Here is a 24,106-nt window from a genome sequence, read left to right as displayed (position 1 = left end):
GAAGTGACTGGTCTCGGAGCGCGGAAAGCAGCATCCCAGACGGGGAGCCATTCCGCTGGGATTTGGCAGCGCGCGGGCGGGGCGTGCGCGCAGGTGGGGCGTGAGCACGGGGTCCATTTTTATTCCCCTGAATTGACCCAGGGGGCGGGCCCACCTGGCCGTGCGGGTGACACCTACCCAGTTCACGCGAGAGGTGTGGCGCACCGGAAGGAGAAGTCCCCAGGAGGAAGAGACTGGTCCCAGAACGGGGAAAGCAGCGTCCCAGCCGGGAAGTGGTCCCGCTGGGATTTGGGAGCGCGCACGGGCGGGGCGTGACCGCGGGGGCCCAATTATATTCGCCTGAATAGACCCTGGGGGCGGTCCCACCCGTTCGTGCGGGAAACGCCCACCCAGTGCACGCAAGCGGTGCCGCGCACCAGAGGCAGAAGTCCCCGGGAGGAAGTGACTGGTCTCCGAGCAAGGAAAGCAGCGTCATAGCCGGGGACCCGTCCCGCCCGGATTTTGGCGGACGGGGGCGGAGCGTGAACACGGTGTTCAGCTCTATATTCAGATAAAAGAATTAAAAAAAATGAAGAAACCCTAAGAATCATGTGGGACTCTATTAAGAAGGATAACTTGCGAGTGATTGGAGTCCCAGAACAGGGAGGGGGGACAGAAAACACAGAGAAAATAGTTGAAGAAATCCTGACACAAAACTTCCCTGACATCATGAAAGACGAAAGGATATCTATCCAAGATGCTCATCGAACCCCATTTAAGATTCATCCAAAAAGAAAAACACCAGGACATATTATCATCAAACTTGCCAAAACCAAAGACAAACAGAAAATTTTAAAAGCAGCCAGGAAGAAAAGAAAGGTTTCCTTCAAGGGAGAATCAATAAGAATAAGTTCAGACTACTCAGCAGAAACCATGCAGGCAAGAAGGGAATGGGACGACGTATACAGAGCACTGAAGGAGAAAAACTGCCAACCAAGGATCATATATCCAGCAAAACTCTCTCTGAAATATGAAGGCGAAATTAAGATATTTACAGATAAACACAAGTTTAGAGAAATTGCAAAAATTAAACCAAGACTGCAAGAAACGCTAAAGGAGATTGTTTGGCCGGATGACCAATAATATCACGTACCAGCACAATACAAGGTCACAAAACAGAACGTCCTGATATCAACGCAACTCAAATAGGGAAAGCACAAAAACAAACAAATTAAGACTAATTCTAAAAAATAAATAAATAAACAAAATAATACACATAACAGGAAATCATGTAAATCAATAGATAAACGATCACAATAATCAAAAAGAGGGACTAAATATAGGAGGCATTGAACTGCCAGATGGAGAGTGATACAAGGCGATATAGAAGGATACAAGTTAGGTTTTTACTTAGAAAAATAGGGGTAAATAATAAGGTAACCACAAAAAGGAATAACAATTCCATAACTCAAGAAAAAAGCCAAGAAAAACGTAACAACTCAATAAACACAAAGTTAAACATTATGAAAATGAGGATCTCACAAGCTACTAAGAAAAACGTCTCAGCACAAAAAAGCATGTGGAAAAATGAAATGGCCAACAACGCACATGAAAAGGCATCAAAATGACAGCACTAAAAACTTATTTACCTATAATTACGCTGAATGTAAACGGACTAAATGCACCAATAAAGAGACAGAGAATCACGGACTGGATAAAGAAACATGATCCATCTATATGCTGCCTACAAGAGACACACCTTAGACTTAGAGACACAAACAAACTAAAACTCAAAAGATGGAAAAAAAATATATCAAGCAAACAATAAGCGAAAAAGAAGAGGAGTAGCAATATTAATTTCTGACAAAATAGACTTTAGACTTAAATCCGCCACAAAGGATAAAGAAGGACACTATATAATGATAAAAGGGACAATTGATCAGGAAGACATAACCATATTAAATATTTACACACCTAATGACAGGGCTGCAAGATACATATATCAAATTTTAACAGAACTGAAAAGTGAGATAGACACCTCCACATTTATAGTAGGAGACTTCAACACACCACTTTCGGAGAAGGACAGGACATCCAGTAAGAAGCTCAATAGAGATATGGAAGACCTACTTACAACAATCAACCAACTTGACCTCATTGACTTATACAGAACTTTCCACCCAACTGCTGCAAAATATACTTTTTTTTTCTAGTGCACATGGAACATTCTCTAGAATAGACCACATATTAGGTCATAAAACAAATCTTTGCAGAATCCAAAACATCGAAATATTACAAAGCATCTTCTCAGACCACAAGGCAATGAAGCTAGAAATCAATAACAGAAAAACTAGGGAAAAGAAATCAAATACTTGGAAAATGAACAATACCCTCCTGAAAAAAGACTGGGTTATAGAAGACATCAAGGAGGGAATAAGGACATTCTTAGAGAGCAACGAGAATGAAAATACTTCCTATCAAAACCTCTGGGACACAGCAAAAGCAGTGCTCAGAGGCCAAATTATATCGATAAATGCACACATACAAAAAGAAGAAAGAGCCAAAATCAGAGAACTCTCCCTACAACTTGAACAAATAGAAAGTGAGCAACAAAAGAACCCATCAGGCACCAGAAGAAAACAAATAATAAAAATTAGAGCTGAACTAAATGAATTAGACAACAGAAAAACAATTGAAAGAATTAACAAAGCCAAAAGCTGGTTCTTTGAAAAAATTAACAAAATTGATAAACCATTGGCTAGACTGACTAAAGAAAAACAGGAAAGGAAACAAATAACTCGAATAAGAAACGAGAAGGACCACATCACAACAGAACCAAATGAAATCAAAAGAATCATATCAGATTACTACATAAAATTGTACTCTAACAAATTTGAAAACCTAGAAGAGATGGATAAATTCTTGGAACAATACTACCTACCTAAACTAACACATTCAGAAGCAGAACAACTAAATAGATCCATAACAAAAAAAGAGATTGAAACGGTAATCAAAAAACTTCCAACAAAAACAAGTCCTGGCCCAGACGGCTTCACTGCAGAGTTCTACCAAACCTTCAGAGAAGACTTAACACCATTACTATTGAAGGTATTTCAAAGCATAGAAAAAGACGGAATACTACCCAACTCATTCTATGAAGCTACCATCTCCCTGATACCAAAACCAGGTAAAGACATTACAAAAAAAGAAAATTATAGACCTATATCCCTCATGAACATAGATGCAAAAATCCTTAACAAAATTCTAGCCAAAAGAATCCAACAACACATCAAAAAAATAATTCACCCTGATCAACTGGGATTTATACCAGGTATGCAAGGCTGGTTTAATATCAGAAAAACCATTAATGTAATCCATCACATAAATAAAACAAAAGATAAAAACCACATGATCTTATCAATAGACGCAGAAAAGGCATTTGAAAAAGTTCAACACCCATTTATGATAAAAACTCTTACGAAAATAGGAATTGAAGGAAAATTCCTCAACATAATAAAGGGCATCTATGCAAAGCCAACAGCCAATATCACTCTAAATGGAGAGAACCTGAAAGCATTTCCCTTGAGAACGGGAACCAGACAAGGATGCCCTTTATCACCACTCTTATTCAACATCGTACTTGAAGTCCTAGCCAGAGCAGTTAGGCTAGACAAAGAAATAAAGCGTATCCAGATTGGTAAGGAGGAAGTAAAGCTATCACTATTTGCAGATGACATGATCGTATACATGGAAAACCCTAAGGAATTCTCCAGAAAACTACTGAAACTAATAGAAGAGTTTGGCAGAGACTCAGGATATAAAATAAACATACAAAAATCACTTGGATTCCTCTACATCAACAAAAAGAATACCAAAGAGGAATTAACCAAATCAATACCATTCACAGTAGCCCCCAAGAAGATAAAATACTTAGGAATAAATCTTACCAAGGATGTAAAAGACCTATACAAAGAAAACTATAAATCTCTACTACAAGAAATTCAAAAGGACATACTTAAGTGGAAAAACATACCCTGCTCATGGATAGGAAGACTTAACATAGTAAAAATGTCTATTCTACCAAAAGCCATTTATACATATAACGCACTTCCAATCCAAATACCAATGTCATACTTTAAGGGGATAGAGAAACAAATCACTAATTTCATATGGAAAGGAAAGAACCCCCGGATAAGCAAAACATTACTGAAAAAGAAGAAGAAAGTGGGAGGCCTCACCCTACCTGATTTCAGAACCTATTATATAGCTACAGTAGTCAAAACAGCCTGGTACTGGTACAAAAACAGGCACATAGACCAATGGAACAGAATTGAGAATCCAGATATAAATCCATCCACATATGAGCAGCTGATATTTGACAAAGGACCAGTGTCAGTCAATTGGGGAAATAATAGTCTTTTTAACAAATGGTGCTGGCATAACTGGATATCCATTTGCAAAAGAATGAAACAGGACCCATACCTCACACCATGCACAAAAACTAACTCCAAGTGGATCAAAGACCTAAACATAAAGACTAAAACGATAAAGATCATGGAAGAAAAAATAGGATCTACCCTAGGAGCCCTAATACAGGGCATAAACAGAATACAAAACATTACCAAAAATGATGAAAAGAAACCAGATAACTGGGAGCTCCTAAAAATCAAACACCTATGCTCATCTAAAGACTTCACCAAAAGAGTAAAAAGACCACCTACAGACTGGGAAAGAATATTCAGCTATGACATCTCAGACCAGCGCCTGATCTCTAAAATCTACATGATTCTGTCAAAACTCAACCACAAAAAGACAAACAACCCAATCAAGAAGTGGGCAAAGGATATGAATGCACATTTCACTAAAGAAGATATTCAGGCAGCCAACAGATACATGAGAAAATGCTCTCGATCATTAGCCATTAGAGAAATGCAAATTAAAACTACGATGAGATTCCATCTCACACCAACTAGACTGGCATTAATCCAAAAAACACAAAATAATAAATGTTGGAGAGGCTGCGGAGAGATTGGAACTCTCATACACTGCTGGTGGGATTGTAAAATGGTACAACCACTTTGGAAATCCATCTGGCGTTATCTTAAACAGTTAGAAATAGAACTACCATACAACCCAGAAATCCCACTCCTAGGAATATAACCTAAAGATACAAGAGCCTTCACACAAACAGATATATGCACACCCATGTTTATTGCAGCTCTGTTTACAATAGCAAAAAGCTGGAAGCAACCAAGATGTCCGTCAACGGATGAATGGGTAAATAAATTGTGGTATATTCACACAATGGAATACTACGCATCGATAAAGAACCGTGACGAATCTCTGAAACATTTCATAACATGGAGGAATCTGGAAGGCATTATGCTGAGCGAAATGAGTCAGTTGCAAAAGGACAAATATTGTATAAGACCACTATTATAAGATCTTGAGAAATAGAAAAAACGGAGAAGAACACATACTTATGTGGTTACAAAGGGGGGAGGGAGGGAGGGAGGGAGAGGGCTTTTATTGATCAATCTGTAGATAAGAACTGCTTTGGGTGAAGGGAAGGACAACACTCAATACAAGGAAGGTCAGCCTAATTGGACTGGATTAAAAGCAAAGAGGTTTCCGGGATAAAATGAAAGCTTCAAAGGTCAGCGGAGCAGGGGCTGGGGTCTGGGGAACTTGGATTGAGGGGACTTCTAAGTCAATGGGCAAAATAATTCTATTATGAAAACACTCTGCATCCCACTTTGAATTGTGGCGCCTGGGGTCCTAAATGCCAACAAGCGGCCATCTAAGATACATCAGTTGGTCTCAACCCACCTGGAGCAAAGGCAAAGGAAGAACACCAAGGTCACACGACAACTAAGAACCCAAGAGACAGAAAGGACCACGTGAACCAGAGACCTACATTATCCTGAGACCAGAAGAACTAGTTGGTGCCTGGCCACAATCGATGTCTGCCCTGTCAGGGAGCACAACAGACAACTCCTGAGGGAGCAGGAGACCAATGGGATACAGACCCCAAATTCTCATTAAAAGACCACACCTAATGGTATGATTGCGACGAGAGGAGTCCCGGAGACAATGCTCCCAAGAACTTCTGATGCCACAGGACAGGAACCATCCCCGAAGACAAATCATCAGGCATGAAAAGGACTGGTCAGTGGCGGGGAGAGAGATACTGATGAAGAGCGAGCTAATTAAATCAGGTGGACACGGGAGAGAGAGTAGGCAACTCTTGACTGGAGGGGGGATGGGAAGATAGAGAGAGAGGGAAGATGGCAAAATTGGCACGAAACAAGAGACTGTGGGGGCTGACTCAATAGGGGGAGAGCAAGTGGGAGAAGGGAGTAAGATGTATGTAAACCTACATGTGACAGACTGGAGTGGTAAATGTTCACTTGAAGCTTAATAAAAAATAAAAAAATATATATTGAATTCATTAAAGCCTTTTAAGTGAATATTCACATGGAACACCATCTTCGTCTATTAAATAATGGTTGTCTTTTTTTTTTTCTAGCTAAATCTACTGAGAGTATAGATAAACCTGCATACTGTTGCCTAGCCAGTGATATTGTGATTTCTCACAACTCCATTAAAAATCAAGAGCCAAAATATCAACCCACATTCCACGAATGTGAAGAAAAATGTGTATCAAAATTATAGGGACACAACAAGAAAAAAGCTGATTATGAAACCCTAAAAAGGGAGTAACAACTCTATCTATAGTGATCACAGTCAGAAGTTATCACAGAGAATAGCTTAAAATATGCTCCATGAAAATACATAGAATAAAGATTAAGGATCAAGGGATATTCAATGCCAGTTAGAAAGTAACAATGCTACGTATTCGCATTTTACTATAATGCAAATTGAATCAGAGTTTCTAACGTCATTGGTAAGATAGAGATGCTTTCGGTTGTACTCAAAGAAGACTGCAATGCTATTAGAGAAGTATGGTATATCCATGTCTGCAAGGTATGTGACTTGGAGGTGAGAGAAACAGGTAGAGAGAGGTAAATGGCTTGCAGCTGGTCTCCTAGGGGCTGGGAACCAGCTACCCTGAATTCTACCTTCTATTTTCTTAGTCTTTAAAGATTTGCAGTGTCCTGGGATCAGAATGACAGTAGAAGTATTTGGTTAATGAGGAACTTTGGATATTGAGCCCCCAGGGACACAGAGGCTACAAATAGTCTACCTGTAACCACCTCACTCACTTTAATAGCCAAATAATATGCATGCAGATATGACCATTTTGTATTCCTCTCCCATCGAGAAGCAGTACTCCACCCACAGATGATCCTCTTGCCGGGAAGCCTGGTGCCTCACTTGCCCTCTGCCTTTTCTAAGGAAAGCTCTTCCATCTACATCATCCAACATCCAGGACAGATGTCAAGCATCATTCCTTAGTGATGCCGGCCAGGTAACCTAAATGCCTTAGTTAATGCTTGGAAATGAGGACAGGTGTTTTAATATAGGTTCATCCAGGGGAATGATGCATGCGAAGATAGTATGAGCATGAAATGATTGGAATCAAGTCACCCTTGAACTTCTGCCTGTCTCCCATCTCCCTGACATGTTTCCTTGTATCTTTGAACCGATAGCAAGGAGTTGTCATTCTGCTAGTGTCCTCTCTCTCCACAATGGCAAGGATCATTTTCCTCCTGAATAGAAGCTTGCCCTTTCTCAAGCAGGATGACTGTTTTAAAATTCTGACATTTATAACATTCTTGTGGTGGTGAAGAGGGTTTATCAATATCACCTTATCTTCCCATTCCTGCTTTTTAACACACATTTGTATTACAGGTTTTCCCTGCTATCCGAAAGTAGAGTATTCCTACGAATCCTTTCATAAGCCAAAATGGCACAAAGTGAAGAAGCAATTACCATTAATTTATACGGGAAAAATTTTTGAAGATTCCAAGACTCAAAACATAACCCACTAAGTCACACCAAATAACACGTATAACCTAAAATAATGCTAACATATAAAGTTGATATGCACAGTTCAAAGCTGTTGCAGTTTAATGCCAAGTGTGCTTTTCAAAGAAGGAGCTTTGGGACAGACTCTCATCACTAGGAGCTGTGCAATGCCTCCTTAAAGGCTCACTGCAAAACACTGAACGCTAGTTTCGATTTTCACGTTTTTCTGCAAAAGTGAAATCCAACTTAAATGTCTTTCGGTTAGCGAAGAAAACAATTACTGATGTGGGTATTTTGTAAAAGCAAAGTGCAAAAAAGTGAACTTTTCAAAAGCAGGGGATGCCTGCATTTCTGTTGCCCCGTTCTAATTTCTGAGGAAAGCACTGGAATCCGAGACAGTCTCACCAGGCTGCCTCCAGAGTCTATTTTTCTCAACAAAATTACCAAGTATTTAAAATGACAAAGAGAGCACAAGAAGTGTAATTTAAAAAAAAAATGAGCACCCTCTCACCCTTTCCAAAATAAATAAATGTTGATGCTCTGCTCTATCGGCTGCTGCATTTTTACAAAATAACCAAATAAAATGCATGCAGACGGTACCACCTTTGTATTATTCCCTTCCATTCCTCTCATTCTCATCCCAAGATGCTGCTTGCTGACCTTTGAATGCAATTACCTCATCTTTTCCTTCAGATTCATCAGCAATATGGGACCTAGAAACCAAACAGGTGTTTCAGAGTTTATTCTCCTGGCACTGACAGAGGATCCGGAACTGCGGTCCCTCCTCTTTATCCTGTTTCTGTCCATATATCTGCTCACAGTCCTGGGAAACCTGCTCATCATCCTGGCTGTCAGCTCTGACTCTCAACTTCACAACCCCATGTACTTTTTTCTTTCCAATCTCTCGTTTACTGACATCTGTTTCAGCACCACCACGATCCCAAAGATGCTGGTGAACCTCCAAGGACAGAATCAGAGCATCACTTATGCAGGATGCCTCACCCAGGTCTGCTTTGTGCTGGTTTTTGGTAGTTTGGAAAGTTTTCTCCTTTCAGTAATGGCCTATGACCGCTATGTGGCCATTTGTCACCCACTGAGATACACAGCTATCATAAATCCCCGCCTCTGTGGCCTGCTGACTCTAGTCTCCTTGCTCATTAGCATTTCAGATGCCCTGTTCCTCAGTCTGATGTTGTTGCGATTACCCTTCTGCACAGATCTGGAAATTCCTTACTTCTTCTGTGAATTTGTTCAGGTCATCAAAGTTGCCTGTTTTGAAGCCCTCATCAATAACATCATCTTATATTTTGCAGCTAGCATACTGGGTGCTCTTCCTTTCTCTGGAATCATTTTCTCTTATACTCAAATTGTCTCTTCCATTTTGAGAATACCTTCAGCAGGTGGAAAGTATAAAGCTTTTTCTACCTGTGGGTCTCACCTTTCAGTTGTTTCCTTATTCTACGTGTCAGCTTTTGGCACAACATTTACACACTCTTCTAGAAAGACTGCAGTAGCTTCAATGCTGTACACTGTAGTTACTCCCATGATGAACCCCTTCATCTACAGCCTGAGAAACAGGGACATAAAGGGAGCCTTGGGGAACATTATCAGGTGCACACCTGCTTTTCAGTGATTGTATTATCTACTTTGGGTTAGATTTCTAGATTGAATCAAAGTGATAGAGTCATAGAAGGCTGCAACACACTCAGCTATCATATTCGGACATCGTGCTTGGAGACACAAAACTGACTGTCCGAGGACCTGTTGTTAATAGATCTTTCCATAGAATCATACAAAAGACATCTCCTCCCATTTTATCACTGAGAAAAACATCACATATCCCTTTCTAATGAAAGTTTTGTTTGGGGAAAAGAATTACTATGAGAGCTTTAGACTGACTATGTAAAGAATATTTTCTGTTGGGAAGTTAATTCCTATAACCACTAAAAGCACTTAATCCAATGCCTGGCACAGGATACTCAATAAAATTTAGGTAAGACCATTGTGTTCTGCATGTTGCTGTAATTTATACAGCGTATTATTCCTTGTTCTCATGTATTTTACACTTTCTTCAGCAGTTTTATTGGTTTACCATTATTCTAATATCTATTAGCACATTTTACTCATCTTAGTGATTAAATCAAATGAATGAATAATTGTTGAGTAGGCAGGGTAGAGTTGGTAGTCTTTTTTGGAATCACATTTGCTTTGATCCTTAAAAAACCAAAAACAAAAAATACTGATGAGAGTGTACATGAGATTTTCCTTTTCTCATTAGTCACCTTATGTTGCAGTTTTTCTTTCTCAACTCTGGTGAGTCCACACAGAGGCTGGTTAAAATTAATTTAATCATTAAAGTCTTAGCGGGTTGTCTGCACTCTTAGGGATCTCATGCAAAACTTTGTAATGTTTTCTTATGAAGAAAACAATTTTTCTACAGACATGGACTTTATTTCAAGGAAGAAATGTAGAGTGTAAAATGAAATGGGACCAAAGGCTAGTTGGCAAACTTAAGAAGATTAGTTTCCCCACAATCACAAAGAAGCAGAGCCCTCAGTCAGAATCATCTCTGTGGTGTCAGGGTGACAACAGGACAGATCTTGTAGAAGAATTAATGCAGTGCCTGGAGATCCTTCTGTTCTGGTCATCATTAATGGTGGCTGTGGGATTGTGTTCAGCACTAAACCAGGAGGTCAGCTCCTCACCAGGTGTATTCTAGTGCAAAGCTGTCTCCATGTACGTTCGTAAAGCACTTGCAAAGATGAGTCACCTGAGACCTTGTTTGTAGTGTTGTTTTCCATACCTCACCCAAGATCTACTGACTTCAATATCTGGGGAGACATTTGAAGGATGAACATACTAAATAATTCCTTCTTTGAGATTTTGATGCATGCTGAAGTTTGAGAAGAATGACTTTAATATTAGAAGATGAAAGAATGGATTTAGAATCTAGAATATGAAAGAATCTGGGAAGTGAAATCTTTTCAATTTTACTTATTAAAATATCACATGCAAAGTACTGTGTGAAATGTATCAGTAGTTCTTAAAGAATAGTAATACAATGAGAACTCATATACCCATGTCCCAGGTTATGAAATAAAGTAATGACATCACCATATAATCCAATGAATACTCTCCCTGTACCCTCCCAGTGGCAAAAACTATCCTGAATTCTATATTTATCTTTTTCTCTTAAGTTCTGTTTTGTTGAATCTTATTGTTACGGATTTAATTTTTAAAAAAATGCCTCCTAAAAAGATAGGTTGAAGTCCTAACCCCTTTAAGTGTGACTTCATTTGGAAATAATACCTTTGAAGATGTTATTTGTTAAGATGAGGTCACACTGGAGTACGTTTGAACAGAGCAAGAGGATATTGAGTGATATAAAGTCAGGAAAGTTGTGTGTCAGGGTTGTATCTTTCACCATACTTATTCAATCTGTATGCTGAGCAAATAATCCAAGAAGCTGGACTATAGGAAGAAAAAGATGACCTCAGGATTGGAGGAAGGCTCATTAAGAGCCTGTGCTATGCAGATGACACAACCTTGCTTGCAGAAACTGAAGAGGACTTGAAGTATTTATATGCATACATATATATGTACATACATACATATATGTATGTACATATGTATGTATGTATTGTATACCATCCTAGTGGGAATGAAGTGGTATCTGTTTGTTGTTTTTAATTTTTTTTATTGTGGTAAAATATATATAACAGAAGTATGCCATTTAATCTTCTTAAGTTGTAAAATTCATGACATTAATTACATGCATTATGTTGTACTAACATCATTAATCATTTCCAAAAGATTTGCATTACCCAAAAGAGAAACTCAGTACACCTTCAGCAATAACTCTCAGCTCCATTTCCTCCCATCTACTGGTAACCACTAATAGACTTTGCTTCCTAGGCATTTGTATGACTAGGTGTTTTATATAAGTGGGATATAAGGAGCCCTAGTAGATCATAAGAAACCCTGGTGGCTTAGTGATTAAGAGCTACAGCTGCTAAGGAATAGTTCAGCAGTTTGAATTCCACCAGGTGATCCTTGAAACTCTATGGGGCAGTTATACTCTGCACTATAGGAAGGATCACTATGAGTTGGAATTCACTTGACCATAAGCGGTTTGATTTTCTTTTTGTGGTGGATCATAAAATATTTATCCGTTTGTGCCTGACTTATTTCATTCAGCATAAAGATTTCAAGCTTCATCTATGTTTCAGTATGTATCAAGACTTCATTTCTCTTTATGACTAAATAATATTCCATTGTATGAATATACAAAATTTTGTTTATCCATTCTTCCGTTGACTGTGCAAAGGCAGTAGACTGAGTAGATCATAACAAATTATGGATAACATTGGGAAGACTGAGAATTTTGGAACACTTAATTGTGCTCATGAGAAACCTGTACTTAGATCAAGAGGCAATCATTCGAACAGAACAGGGGGATGCTTTGTGGTTTGTAGACAAGAAAGGTGTGCATCAGGGTTGCATCCTTTCACCGTACCTATTCAATCTGTATGCCGAGCAAATAATCCAAGAAGCTGGACTGTATGAGGAAGAACTGGGCATCAGGATTGGTGGAAGACTCACAAACAACCTGGTACTTTTGGGGGAAGAGGGATGTCTTTGAATATACAATCAAATTACATAAGTGTTCTGTGTCCACGTGTGCATGGTACTTACAATGGATGTGAGCAGAAAGACTTGGAGGAAAGTGGATGACATATCCTTGGGGTAGGAATCAGCCAGTGCTAAACTCTTTCTCTGAGCCTTGCTTCTTAACAATTTTCTCTGCCCTGAGATCAGAATGACAACAAAAGACTTTGACTAATAAGGAGCTTTGGATATTGAAACCTCAAGGGCCACGGAGACTACAAATAGTCTGTCTATAACCACACACTCAACAGCCTTGCCCAGGTCAGTAAGCAGCACAACTAAGAAGAAAAGACCTGGTCTTTATGTTTTTTCTGTGCTCCCTGAGTACAGCACTTTCATTTTTATAATTCAGTGTCCAAGGAGAACTTAATGTCACTTCTTAGTGCTAGCACCTAGGTAATCTGAAGTTCCCTAACTTATGTTTTGCAAATAGGGAGAGATCTTTGTCTAACAGTCCATCTGGGGGCAGCTGTGAAGTAGATACTTGCAGAAGATGAGCAGAATGGAGTCATGTGTGAGATTCCTGCCTAATTGTCGATCCTTTTGACATGTTTCCTTGTACCTTTACACCAATACTTGCACAACTGCCATTCTGCTGATATCCTACTCTGACCCTAAAATGCCGGGGACTTTTCCCATCGCAAGACAAACTTGTCCTTGCTCAATTTTGATGAATGTTCTAGATTTTTCCCCCCCAAAATTAATATTGTTTTGAGAGAGCAGGGGTGTATGGTGATCTCTTCTTACATTTCTATATATGATTCTTAATACTGCTTTGTAGGGAAGATCATTGGTCTTCATTCTGTTATCTGTTTATAAGAACTCTGTGGGAGGAGGCAGAAAATTAGACAGAACCTGCAGGCTAAATCAGCCATTTACCTGTTTCCTTTCATTGATCAATGAACTTTTCTAACAGGCACAACAGCACAGAAGAACAGGAGAAATACCCATGTATTTATGTTTCTAGAATTAATAAATTGTGATATTTTGCCATAACAACTATCTTCTGAAATTAACACAATAATATGCATAAAGATGACGTGCTCTTTTTATTCCTGTCCATTCCCCTCCTTTGTTTCTCAGAGGCAACTATAGTCTTGAATTTGGTAAGCCTCTAGTTTTGTTTTTTTTTTTTCTAGGCATTAGGGTATTCAATCATTAAAATTTGAAGAAGGAGGTAGTGGAGGAGAGAGGAGGACTGAGAGAAAAAGAGTGAAAGAGGAAGGAAAAAAGGAAGAGGAGGAAAAAGGAAATAGAGTGAGCATAGAGAAGGATTTGTAATATCTATTTTTTTTCACAGTATAGATGTGAGACTTCCTCTAAAATGACGGATCCTTGTATATCTATTACGCGTCTCGTCACATCTATTTTTTCCATCAGACTCATCAACAACATGGAATCAGAAAACAAAACATGTGAAAACCAAGCAGGATTCCTCCCTCTCATCCTCTCAGAGAATCCAGCACTGCAGCCCCTCCTCTTTAGGCTGTTCCCTTCCATGTGCCTAGTCAATGATCTCAGGAACCTGATCTTCATCCTGGACTTCAAGTTGAATCCTACCTCTGCTCTGTAGTAGCTGTCTGACCTTTGACAATTTGCTTCAAGCTCAGTTTCAACATCTATAAAGTTGGCATAATTATATTAGTTCATGTGTTGGGTAATGTTGGAGATGCCTCAACTTTATAAGTGATACAAACAGGGTCAAGCATTAAAAACAATTATCACTCCTAGCAAAGGTTTCAGAGATAGGGAAGTCCAGGTACGCAGCTATAATATTGCATTTTCATTCTTCATATGTTGGTTCCTCCCTAAGGCTGTTCTCCTTATGGTCACCAAAGGTTGCAGCAGTACAAAGATCATTTCAGAAACAACAATAGGAACAGAAACCTGACTGCCTCTATTTGGTCTCTTTGTGATGGAGAGATAGTCTTCCCAAGGAATTATTTAGAAGACAGCCCATATTATCAGCCTGGTATGGTACCTATGCCCCTCCCAAATCTAATTACTTTTAAGAGAAATTTCATTACCTTGGGAGGCTTAGACTAATTCCTTTATTAGGAAAGTCTGATGTGGAGTCAAGCACCATAGTGACTACAAATGCATACTTTAATATCAATTCGTATTACTGTGGTGGCTTGTATGTTGCTGTAATGCTGGAAGCTATACCACTACTATTTCAAACATCAGCAGGGTCACCTATTGTGGACAGGTTTCAGTAGAACTTCCAGACTAAGGCAGACTGGGAAGAAAGGCCTAGCAAGCTACTTCTAAAAATCGGCCGATGAAAACATGATGGAGAGCAGAATATGGTTCTGGATCTTTAACTCGCTTACTTTGATTGCATCATCAGAAGGGACAAATCACTGGAAAGACATCATGTTTTATAAAGCTGAGGAACAGCAAAGGCCAGGGAAACCTTCAAGGAGATGGATTGACAACAGCCATTACAATGAACACAAACATACCAAAAATTGTGAAGGTGGCACAAGATCAAGGAGGATTTCATTTGGTTATACATGGGGTCCAATTAGTTGGTGTTGACTCAGTAGCAACTAACAGCAACAAATACAATGCCTGCCCCCTAAGAAGTATTCAATGTGCTCAGTGAATGTGAGCCAACACAGCTTTATTCAAGGTCTGGCTTTCTCATTCTGCTCCTTTCTTTTCTTTCCTGCTACTTTCACATATTAGAAGCACTTGCCTCAGCACTTAGCCTAGCAGAGTGCCTTTAACTGTTAACCCCATTTGGAAGTGCCTCAGTAGAAGAGCAATTCTGTACCCAATGCCAAGCCTCCTCCTAGGTTGCAACCAATGACTCATCAACACACCTTTTAAAGGCCTGACCCTCTTGCTCTAACTAGGATAACTCAAAAGGGCCACTTCAGTTCCAGAGCTCACTGCAGGCTCACTAGAGGCTAATCTTCAGACTGCATCCCAACTCAATTTATTCCTCTGCCCAATCCTTCTCCCTTCCTTTCTCTTTCACACGTGCTGATCCAAGGTGTACTCCCTAAGAAATCTTTGGCATCCTAATCTTCTTCCCAGGAAACCTAGCCTGATGCACTAAGAAAAGCATCACTGGAGGAGGTGAAGCCAAGATGATGGAGTAGTCAGATACTTCGTGTGGTCCCTCTTCAACAAAGACACACACACACACACACACACAAAAGTAAAGTGAATATATATGAAAATCTAAGAGTCCTGAACATCAAAGACAAAGTTGAGAAACTGGACTGAACGGCAGGGGGACAGACAGTTCAGAAGTAGCTATGAGTTGCCAGACCTGACCTGGCTGGAAATGGCACCCTGCAGGCTGGGTCAACAGGTGCAAGTGGAGAGGCAAGCAGTGACACTTGGGACGTGTTTTCCACATCAGAAGAGAGTGCTCAAACCTCCAGAATCGGCAAGAAAAGGTGATCAATTGGCAAAACATAAGTACAAGAGTCTAACCTACTGTATGATTTTAAAAAAACCTTTTTGGGAAGTACCTCTTTCCCATTTATCTGCCCTTTCTCCACTCTGCTCTGGGTCCCTGGCCAGCTTCAGCTATCGATGCACTCCTTGGGCCAGAAGTAGGACTCGTTACGCACTCCAGCCATTCTCCTGGCTTTTGGAGAGGGAACAAATTAACAAACAGGAAAAATTAATCTACCAGCTCCCCTAAGCTGGGAACTTGGGCAGACATAGCCCTTTACTTACGCACAGGCATAAGAGGTCCAAAGACTTTGAATGCCTTTCACCACTGCATAGAGCTGTGTGGGCCCATTTCAACAGCGTAGGCCCTCATAAGCACAGTATAACTGGGTATATTCCTGAAGTCTACTTTCATCTGTATCTGCCATAAGGGGGAGTGGTAGGTTCCTGACATTTGACACTGCCCTGCCCTTTAAGCACAGTCCTCACCTCCCCACATCAGGGGCCTGAGGACTGGTGGCTTCACCCACTCTACTGAACCACCCATGACAGGGATGCAAGAATAAGTGGTGACTCCTAGCCCTTACAGCCAGTAGTCTTGAGTGCCCATAGTCTGGCTGCAAAACCCACCTACCTACATACTCTAGGGAACAGGAACACACCTTCCACACAGACACTCAGGGGCAGCGGTCAGCCCCCTGCTTTGATGAACATGTGACCCTTTACTACAGCCGGATATCTGTGCCTGCTCCAATCTCTCCTGCCCATCTAGGACTGTAGGTGAGAATCTGCACTACACACTTGGTGACCAACGACAAGAAACCTAGCTGAATCCACACAAGAAAAGTAAATGGACTCATGGGCTTACATATCTAGTAATAGTACCAGCCACCTGGAGACAGGATATGAGAGTTTCAAAGGTGCCAATAATCAAACTAGCTCACACGAACAGCCTATATGGGTATATGAAAACAAAACAAGAAGCTAGGATGCAGTAAACAAACATAAAAGAAATAAATATAGTAACTTATTGATAGCTCAGAGATAACAGGCAATATAAAAATCACATAAAGAGGCAGACCACAATGACTTCAGCAAGCCACCAAAACAAGGAATCAAGAAACCCTCCAGACAAAGAAAATTTCTTGGAATTACCAGAGGTAGAATTCAAAAGACTAATATGCTGAAATCTTCAAGAGATCAGGAAGGAGATCAAGCAAAATGCAGAACAAGGCAAGAAACACAGAGACAAAGCCATAGAGGAACTTAAGAAGCTTATACAAGAGCATAATGACAAATATAACAGGCTGCAAGAATCCATAGAGAGACATCAAACAGAAATCCAAAAGATTAACAATAAAATTTCAGAATTAGACAACTCAATAGAAAGCCATAGGAGCAGAATTGAGGCAATGGAAGTCAGAATTAGCGAGACTGAAGACAAAGCACTTGACACCAATTTATTTGAGGAAAAATCAGATAAAAGATTTTTTTAAAAAATGAAGATACCCTAAGGATTATGTGAGACTCTATCAAGAGGAAAACCTACGAGTGGTTGGAGTACCAGAACAGGGGTGAATAACAAAGAATACAGAGAGAATTTTTCAAGTTTTGTTGGCAGAAAACTTCACTGAAATCATGAAAGATGAGAAGATATCTATCCAAGGAGCTCACCAAACCCCATAAAAGATAGATTCCAAAAAAAGTCAACAAACCAAAAAAAGTCACCAAGACATATTGCAATCAAACTTGCCAAAACCAAAGGTAAAGAGAGAATTTTAAAAGTGGCTAAAGATAAACAAGAAGTTACACAGAAGAATCCATAAGACTAAGCTCAGACTACTCAGCAGAAACCATGCGGGCAAGAAGGCAAAGGAATGATATATATAAAGCCTTGAAGGAAAAAAAAATTGCCAGCCAAGATTAATATATCCAGCAAAACTGTCTCTCAAATATGATGGCAAAATTAGGACATTCTCAGATAAATAGAAGTTTAGGGAATTTGCAAAAACCAAACCAAAATTACAAGAAATACTAAAGGGAGTCCTCCAGTTAGAAAATCAATAACATCAGATAACAACCCAAGACTAGAACACAGGACGGAGCAACCGGATATCAACCCAGATAGGGAAGTCACAAAATAAATCAAAGCTAAAACACAGAAAATAGGGAAACAGAGGTGTCAATATGTAAAAGATGACAACATTAAAACAGAAAAGAGGGACTTAAAAATGTGGTCATTGATCTTTCATTTGGAGAGGAAGGCAAGGCAATATAAAGAAATAAAAGATTGGTTTAAACTTAGAAAAATAGGGGTAAATATTAAGGTAACCACAAAAGAAACTAACAATCTTATCAAAAAACAAGAAAAACATAAGACTCAGCAAATAAAAAATCAACAACAATGAAAAAGGTGAAAAGAAAATGCATAAAAACAACTCAGCACAGAAAATTAAGTGAAACAAAGAAACTACCAACAAACAACGCACCAAAAAAGACATCAAATGACAGCACTAAACTCACACCTGTCAATACTTACTCTGGATGTAAATGGACTAAATGCACCAATGAAGAGACAGAGTGGCAGAATGGATAAAAAACACGATCCATCTATATGCTGCCTACAAGAGACACACCTTAAAGACACAAACTAAAACTCAAAAGATGGAAAAAGATCTATCAAGCAGACATCACAGAAGGAACAGGAGGTGGTTGAATGGACACGGGAACTCCAGGGTGGAAAGGAGGAGTGTGCTATCACATTATAGGGAGAGAACTAGGGTCACATAACGATGTGTGTGTAAATATTTGTATGAGAAACTAACTTAAACTGTAAACTTTAACTTAAAGCACAATAAAAAAAAAATATGACTGGCCAATTCTATTTGAATAGAAGGTTTCAGTAGAAGTTTACATTCTTTTTTTGAACCCACTATGCCTTCTTATTTTTTAATTATGTCATATGTTTGAAGTGAATGAGGTTAGGATGGTGAAGAGTGACATTACAATGCCATCTTGTCTCCAATTGGTTTTCATACAACATATATTGAGAATACTGTAGATTAGCAAATAAAATTCATATGGAAACTACACGTAGTAAAATCAATGGATAAGCATATGAAAACATTGTATTCATTAAAGATGAAGGTTTTTAAGTGAATATTCACATGGGACACCATCTTCATCTATTAAATAATTTTTGTCATCTAACTAAATCTACTGAGTATGGATAAACCTACATACTAATGCCTAGCCAGTGACCTTGTGATTTCTCACAGCTCCATTAAAAATCAAAAGCCAAAATATCAACCCACATTCAACTGTGAAGAGAAATGTGTATCAAAATTATTGGGACACAACAAAAAAAAAGCTAAATATGAAACCATAAAAAGGGAGTAACAGGTCTATCTATACTGATCACGGCCAGAATTGATCACAGAGAATAGCTTAAAATATGCTCTGTATAAATATACAGAATGAAGAGTGAGGATCATGGGATATTCAAATGACTCTTAGAAAGTAACAATGCTACAGATTTACATTTTATCATAGCTTAGCTATATTTCTCAAGATATTATCTCTACCATCATATATAAATTATATTTTCACACCTAAAATTGGGATCAGGCTTTTTAATACCATTGGTAAGATGGATATGCTTTCGGTTGTACTTAAAAAGGCAGCAATGCAATTACAGAAGGATGGTGTACCCACGTGTGCAAGGTATGTGACATGAAGGTAAGAGAAACAGGTAGAGAGAAGTAAATGGCATACAGCTGGTCCCCCAGGGACTGGGAATCAGCTTTCCTGAATTCTACCTTCTATTGTCCTGGCCCATAAAGATATTCACTGTCCTGCCATCAGAATGACAAGAAAAGTGTTTGGTTAATGAGGAGCTTTGGATATTGAGCCCCCAGGGACCTAGAGAGTACAAATAGTCTACCTGTGACCACCTCACTCAATATTCCTCCCCCAGCCAGGAAACAGCACACCTGGGAATCCTCCCACAGATGAGCCTCTTGCTCAGGGGCCTGATGCCTCACTTGGTCCTTCTGCATTTCCCGAGCAAAGCTCTCCCATCTGCATCATCCAACATCCAGGGCAGATGTCAAGCATCATTCCTCACTGATGCCAGCCAGGTAACCTAAATCCCTTAGTTAATGTTTGGAAATGGAGACAGGTGTTTTAATAGTTTCATCCAAGGGAATGATGCATGTGAAGACAGTATGTGCATGAAATGACTGGAATCAAGTCACCCCTGAACTCCTGCCTAACTATCTCCCATCTTTCCGACAAGTTTCCTTGTATCTTTGGGCTGATGTCAAGGAGCTGTCATTCTACTAGTGTCCTCCTCCCTCTCCACAATGGCAAGGACCATTTTCCTCCTGAACAGCCCCTTCTCTAGCATGATGACTGCTTTCAAATTCTCTGTAATTTCAACATTCTTGTGGTGATGAAACAGGGCTCATTAATATCACCTTATCTTCCCATTCCTGGCTCTCAACATACATTTACATCACAAGTTTCTCCCACTACTCGAAAGTAGAGCATTCCTATGAAACATTTCATAAGCCGAAATGGTGTAAAGCGAAGAAAATTATCATTAATTTATATGGGAAAATTTTGTGAGCATTCCCAGACCCAAAAAATAACTCACCAAATCATACTAAGTAACATCTATAAACCTAAAATGACACTAACGTACAGCGTTAACAGACAGTTCAAAACTATGCCATTTTATGTTAAGATGCTGAGTGTAGGTCCCAGGGAAGGGACTTGTCCAAAAGACACTGACTTCTCAGGGTGCGAGCTGCTTCTTAGATGGCTTTCTGTAGAACGAACACTAAACGCTAGTTGCCCTCTTCCCCTTTTTTTATAAATGTGAAAAGTCTCTTCGGATACCTTTTAGTTAATGGAGAAAACAAGTACTAATGTGGATCTTTCATAAAAGTGAAGTGGGATAAAGTGAACTTTCGAAAAGCAGGGGATACATTTATTTCTGTTGCCCAGTTCTGACCTCTGGGAAAAGAGGTCGTGTCCAAGACAGACTCATCACCTGCCTCCCAGTCTGTTTTTTCCAAATTGCCAAATATTTAAAATGAACAAAAATACTCTAATAAAAAAAGACCACTCTTTCATCCTTTTCCAAAATAAATAAATATTGACACTCTGCTATATCAGCTTCTTTTTTTTTTTTTAAACTAAATAACATGCACACATATGGTTCTACCTTTGTATTCCCCTCCATTCTTCTCATTCTCATCCCAAGATGGTGTTTGCTGACATTTGATTGTAAGTCACCTCATCTTTTCCATTAGATTCATCGACAATATGGAACCTAGAAACCAAACAGGTGTTTCAGAATTCCCTCTCCTGGCACTGACAGAGGATCCCGAAGTGCAGCCTCTCCTCTTCAGCCTGTTCCTGTCCATATATCTGGTCACTGTCCTGGGAAGCCTGCTCATCATCCTGGCCGTCAGCTCTGACCCCCACCTCCACACCCCCGTGTACTTCTTTCTTTCCACTCTCTCCTTTACTGACATCTGTCTCAGCACCACCACGATCCCAAAGATGCTGGTGAACCTTCAAGCACAGAATCAGAGCATCACTTATGCAGGATGCCTCACCCGGGTCTGCTTTGTCATGATTTTTGCTAGTTTGGAAAATTTTCTTCTTGGAATGATGGCCTATGACCACTATGTGGCCATTTGTCACCCACTGAGGTACATGGTCATCATGGACTCCTGCTTCTGTGGCCTGCTGATTCTAGTCTCCTTGCTCGTGAGCATTGTGGATGCCCTTCTCCACAGTCTGATGTTGTTGAGACTGTCCTTCTGCACAGACCTGGAAATGCTTTACGTATTTTGTGAAGTTTTTCAGGTCGTCAAAGTTGCCTGTTCTGAAATCCTCACCAATAACATCATCTTATATTTTGCAGCTAGCATACTGGGTGTTGTTCCCTTCTCTGGAATCATTTTCTCATATACTCAAATTGTCTCCTCCATTTTGAGAATGCCATCAGCAGGGGGAAAGTATAAAGCTTTTTCTACCTGTGGGTCTCACCTCTCAGTTGTTTCCTTATTCTATGGGACAGCTTTTGGTGCATATGTAAGTACGACATTTACACACTCTTCTTGGAAGACCGCAGTAGCTTCAGTGATGTACACTGCGGTAACTCCCGTGATGAATCCCTTCATCTACAGCCTGAGAAACAGGGACGTGAAAGGAGCCACGAGGAACCTTATCAGGTCCACAATTGCTTTTCAGTGATTATATTATCTGCTTTGGTTTTGGATTTCTAGATTGCGTCAAAGTGACAAAGTACCCTTGAGCCAGAATGCCTGACTTTTCCATTACCATATTCTTCTAAAATGAAGAGATAACATAATGGCTAAGTGTAATTAAACTTGGGGCCGAAATCTGACTTCACTCTTTGTGTAGCTCTGTGCTGTTTGACAAATTATTTCAACTCTCTAAAATCAATTTCCTTAGTCAGGTTCCACAGAAGCAGAGCCTGAGGTAGGTTTTGTTATAGTGATTTTGGGGAAACATTCTCAGAAGAACGAATGAGAAAGTGGATTGGGCTGGTGAAGGATGTAAGCAAGCCATAACTTCAGCTTTATCCATTGATAGATTCATATAAATGGCACCCCAGGGTTAGTCTCACTGAGTGACAAGGCGTCTGCCATTTCATGCCCCAATTTAGAAATTATTACGAGTGTCACTGGTAAGCTGCATGTGCCCCTGGTGTCATCAACATTCACCACATTCAGCTTGATCCTGTATAAAATTGGCTGATTAGATTATTGCTGTGGCTTCAGGTGATTGTGAGATAATTGAAACTTATCACCGAGGAAGGCTTTGGTTTTATGAAGAAAACAACACCCTGACTCTAAATGCTCAAACAATAAAAAGAGTTATCTTTCATTACAAGGACATCAGGGATTGGAAATGCATAGAAACAGGACAGTAGGACTTCATTCATTTCCCCGCGAGGTGCCTTCATCCTAGGAATGGCCTCCCTCATGGTCACAGATGACTGCAACAGAGTCACGTGTCATAGCCAGACATCATGCTGAGACACAAAACTGACTCTTCGTGGACCTACTGTGAATAGAGGACCTATCGTTAATACACCTTTCCATAGAATCATACAAAAGACATCTCCTCCCATCTGATTGCTGAGAATAGCATCATATATCCCTTTCTAATCAAACTTCCGTTTGCTGTTGTTGTTGTTCTTAGGTGCCGTTCCATCGGTTCTGACCCATAGCTATCCTACGCACAACAGAACGAAACACTGCCTGGTTCTGAGCCATCCTTACAATCTTTGTTATGCTTAAGCTCATTGTTACAGCCATTGTGTCAATCCACCTCATTGAAGGTCTTCCTCTTTTCTGCTGACCCTGTGCTTTGCCAAGCATGACATCCGTCTTCAGGGACTGATCCCTCCTGACAACATTTCCGAAGTATTTAAGATGCAGTCTCACTATTCTTGCTTCTTACGAGCATCCTGGCTCTAATTCTTCCAAGACAGATTTCTTCATTCTTTTGGCAGGCCATGGTATATTCAATATTCTTCACCAACGCCATAATTTAAAGGCGTAAATTCTTCTTCGGTCTTCCTTATTCATTGTCCAGCTTTCACATGCATATGATGCGGTTGAAAATACCACGGCTTGGGTCAGGCACTCCTTAGTCTTCAAGGTGATATCTTTACTTTTCAACATTTTGAAAAGGCCCTTTGCAGCAGATTTGCCCAATGCAATGCGTCTTTTGATTTCTTGACTACTGCTTCCATGGCTGTTGATTGTGGATCCAAGTAAAATGAAATCCTTGACAACTTCAATCTTTTCTCTGTTTATCATAATGTTGCACGTTGGTCCAGGTGTGAGGATTTTTGTTTTCTTTATGTTGAGGTGCAATCCATACTGAAGGCTGTGGTCTTTGATCTTCATTAGTAAGTGCTTCAAGTCCTTTTCACTTTCAGCAAGGAAGGTTGTGTCATCTGCATAATGCAGCTTGTTAATGAGTCTTCCTCCAATCCTGATGCCCTGTTCTTCTTCATATAGTCTAGCTTCTCAGATTATTTGCTCAGCATACAGATTGAATA

General features: G+C 39.8%; 2 protein-coding genes across 2 annotated transcripts; both read left to right on the top strand.

Annotated features, from left to right (window-relative positions):
• Positions 1-5,235: 5,235 nt before the first annotated feature.
• On the top strand, positions 5,236-15,787 carry LOC135230644 (olfactory receptor 7G1-like). Its single transcript, XM_064280583.1, has one exon. It carries the CDS (start codon positions 8,495-8,497, stop codon positions 9,542-9,544), a length of 1,050 nt encoding a protein of 349 aa, XP_064136653.1. The 5' UTR covers positions 5,236-8,494; the 3' UTR covers positions 9,545-15,787.
• A 5,537-nt stretch (positions 15,788-21,324) lies between these two features.
• On the top strand, positions 21,325-22,263 carry LOC100674299 (olfactory receptor 7G2-like). The gene has a single exon (XM_064279878.1). It carries the CDS (start codon positions 21,325-21,327, stop codon positions 22,261-22,263), a length of 939 nt encoding a protein of 312 aa, XP_064135948.1.
• Positions 22,264-24,106: the final 1,843 nt, after the last annotated feature.

This window comes from Loxodonta africana, chromosome 3, assembly GCF_030014295.1.
Source record: "Loxodonta africana isolate mLoxAfr1 chromosome 3, mLoxAfr1.hap2, whole genome shotgun sequence".
Taxonomy (NCBI): domain Eukaryota; kingdom Metazoa; phylum Chordata; class Mammalia; order Proboscidea; family Elephantidae; genus Loxodonta; species Loxodonta africana.
Note: the sequence above shows the minus strand (reverse complement) of the source record. Positions and strands in the feature narration are given on the sequence as shown.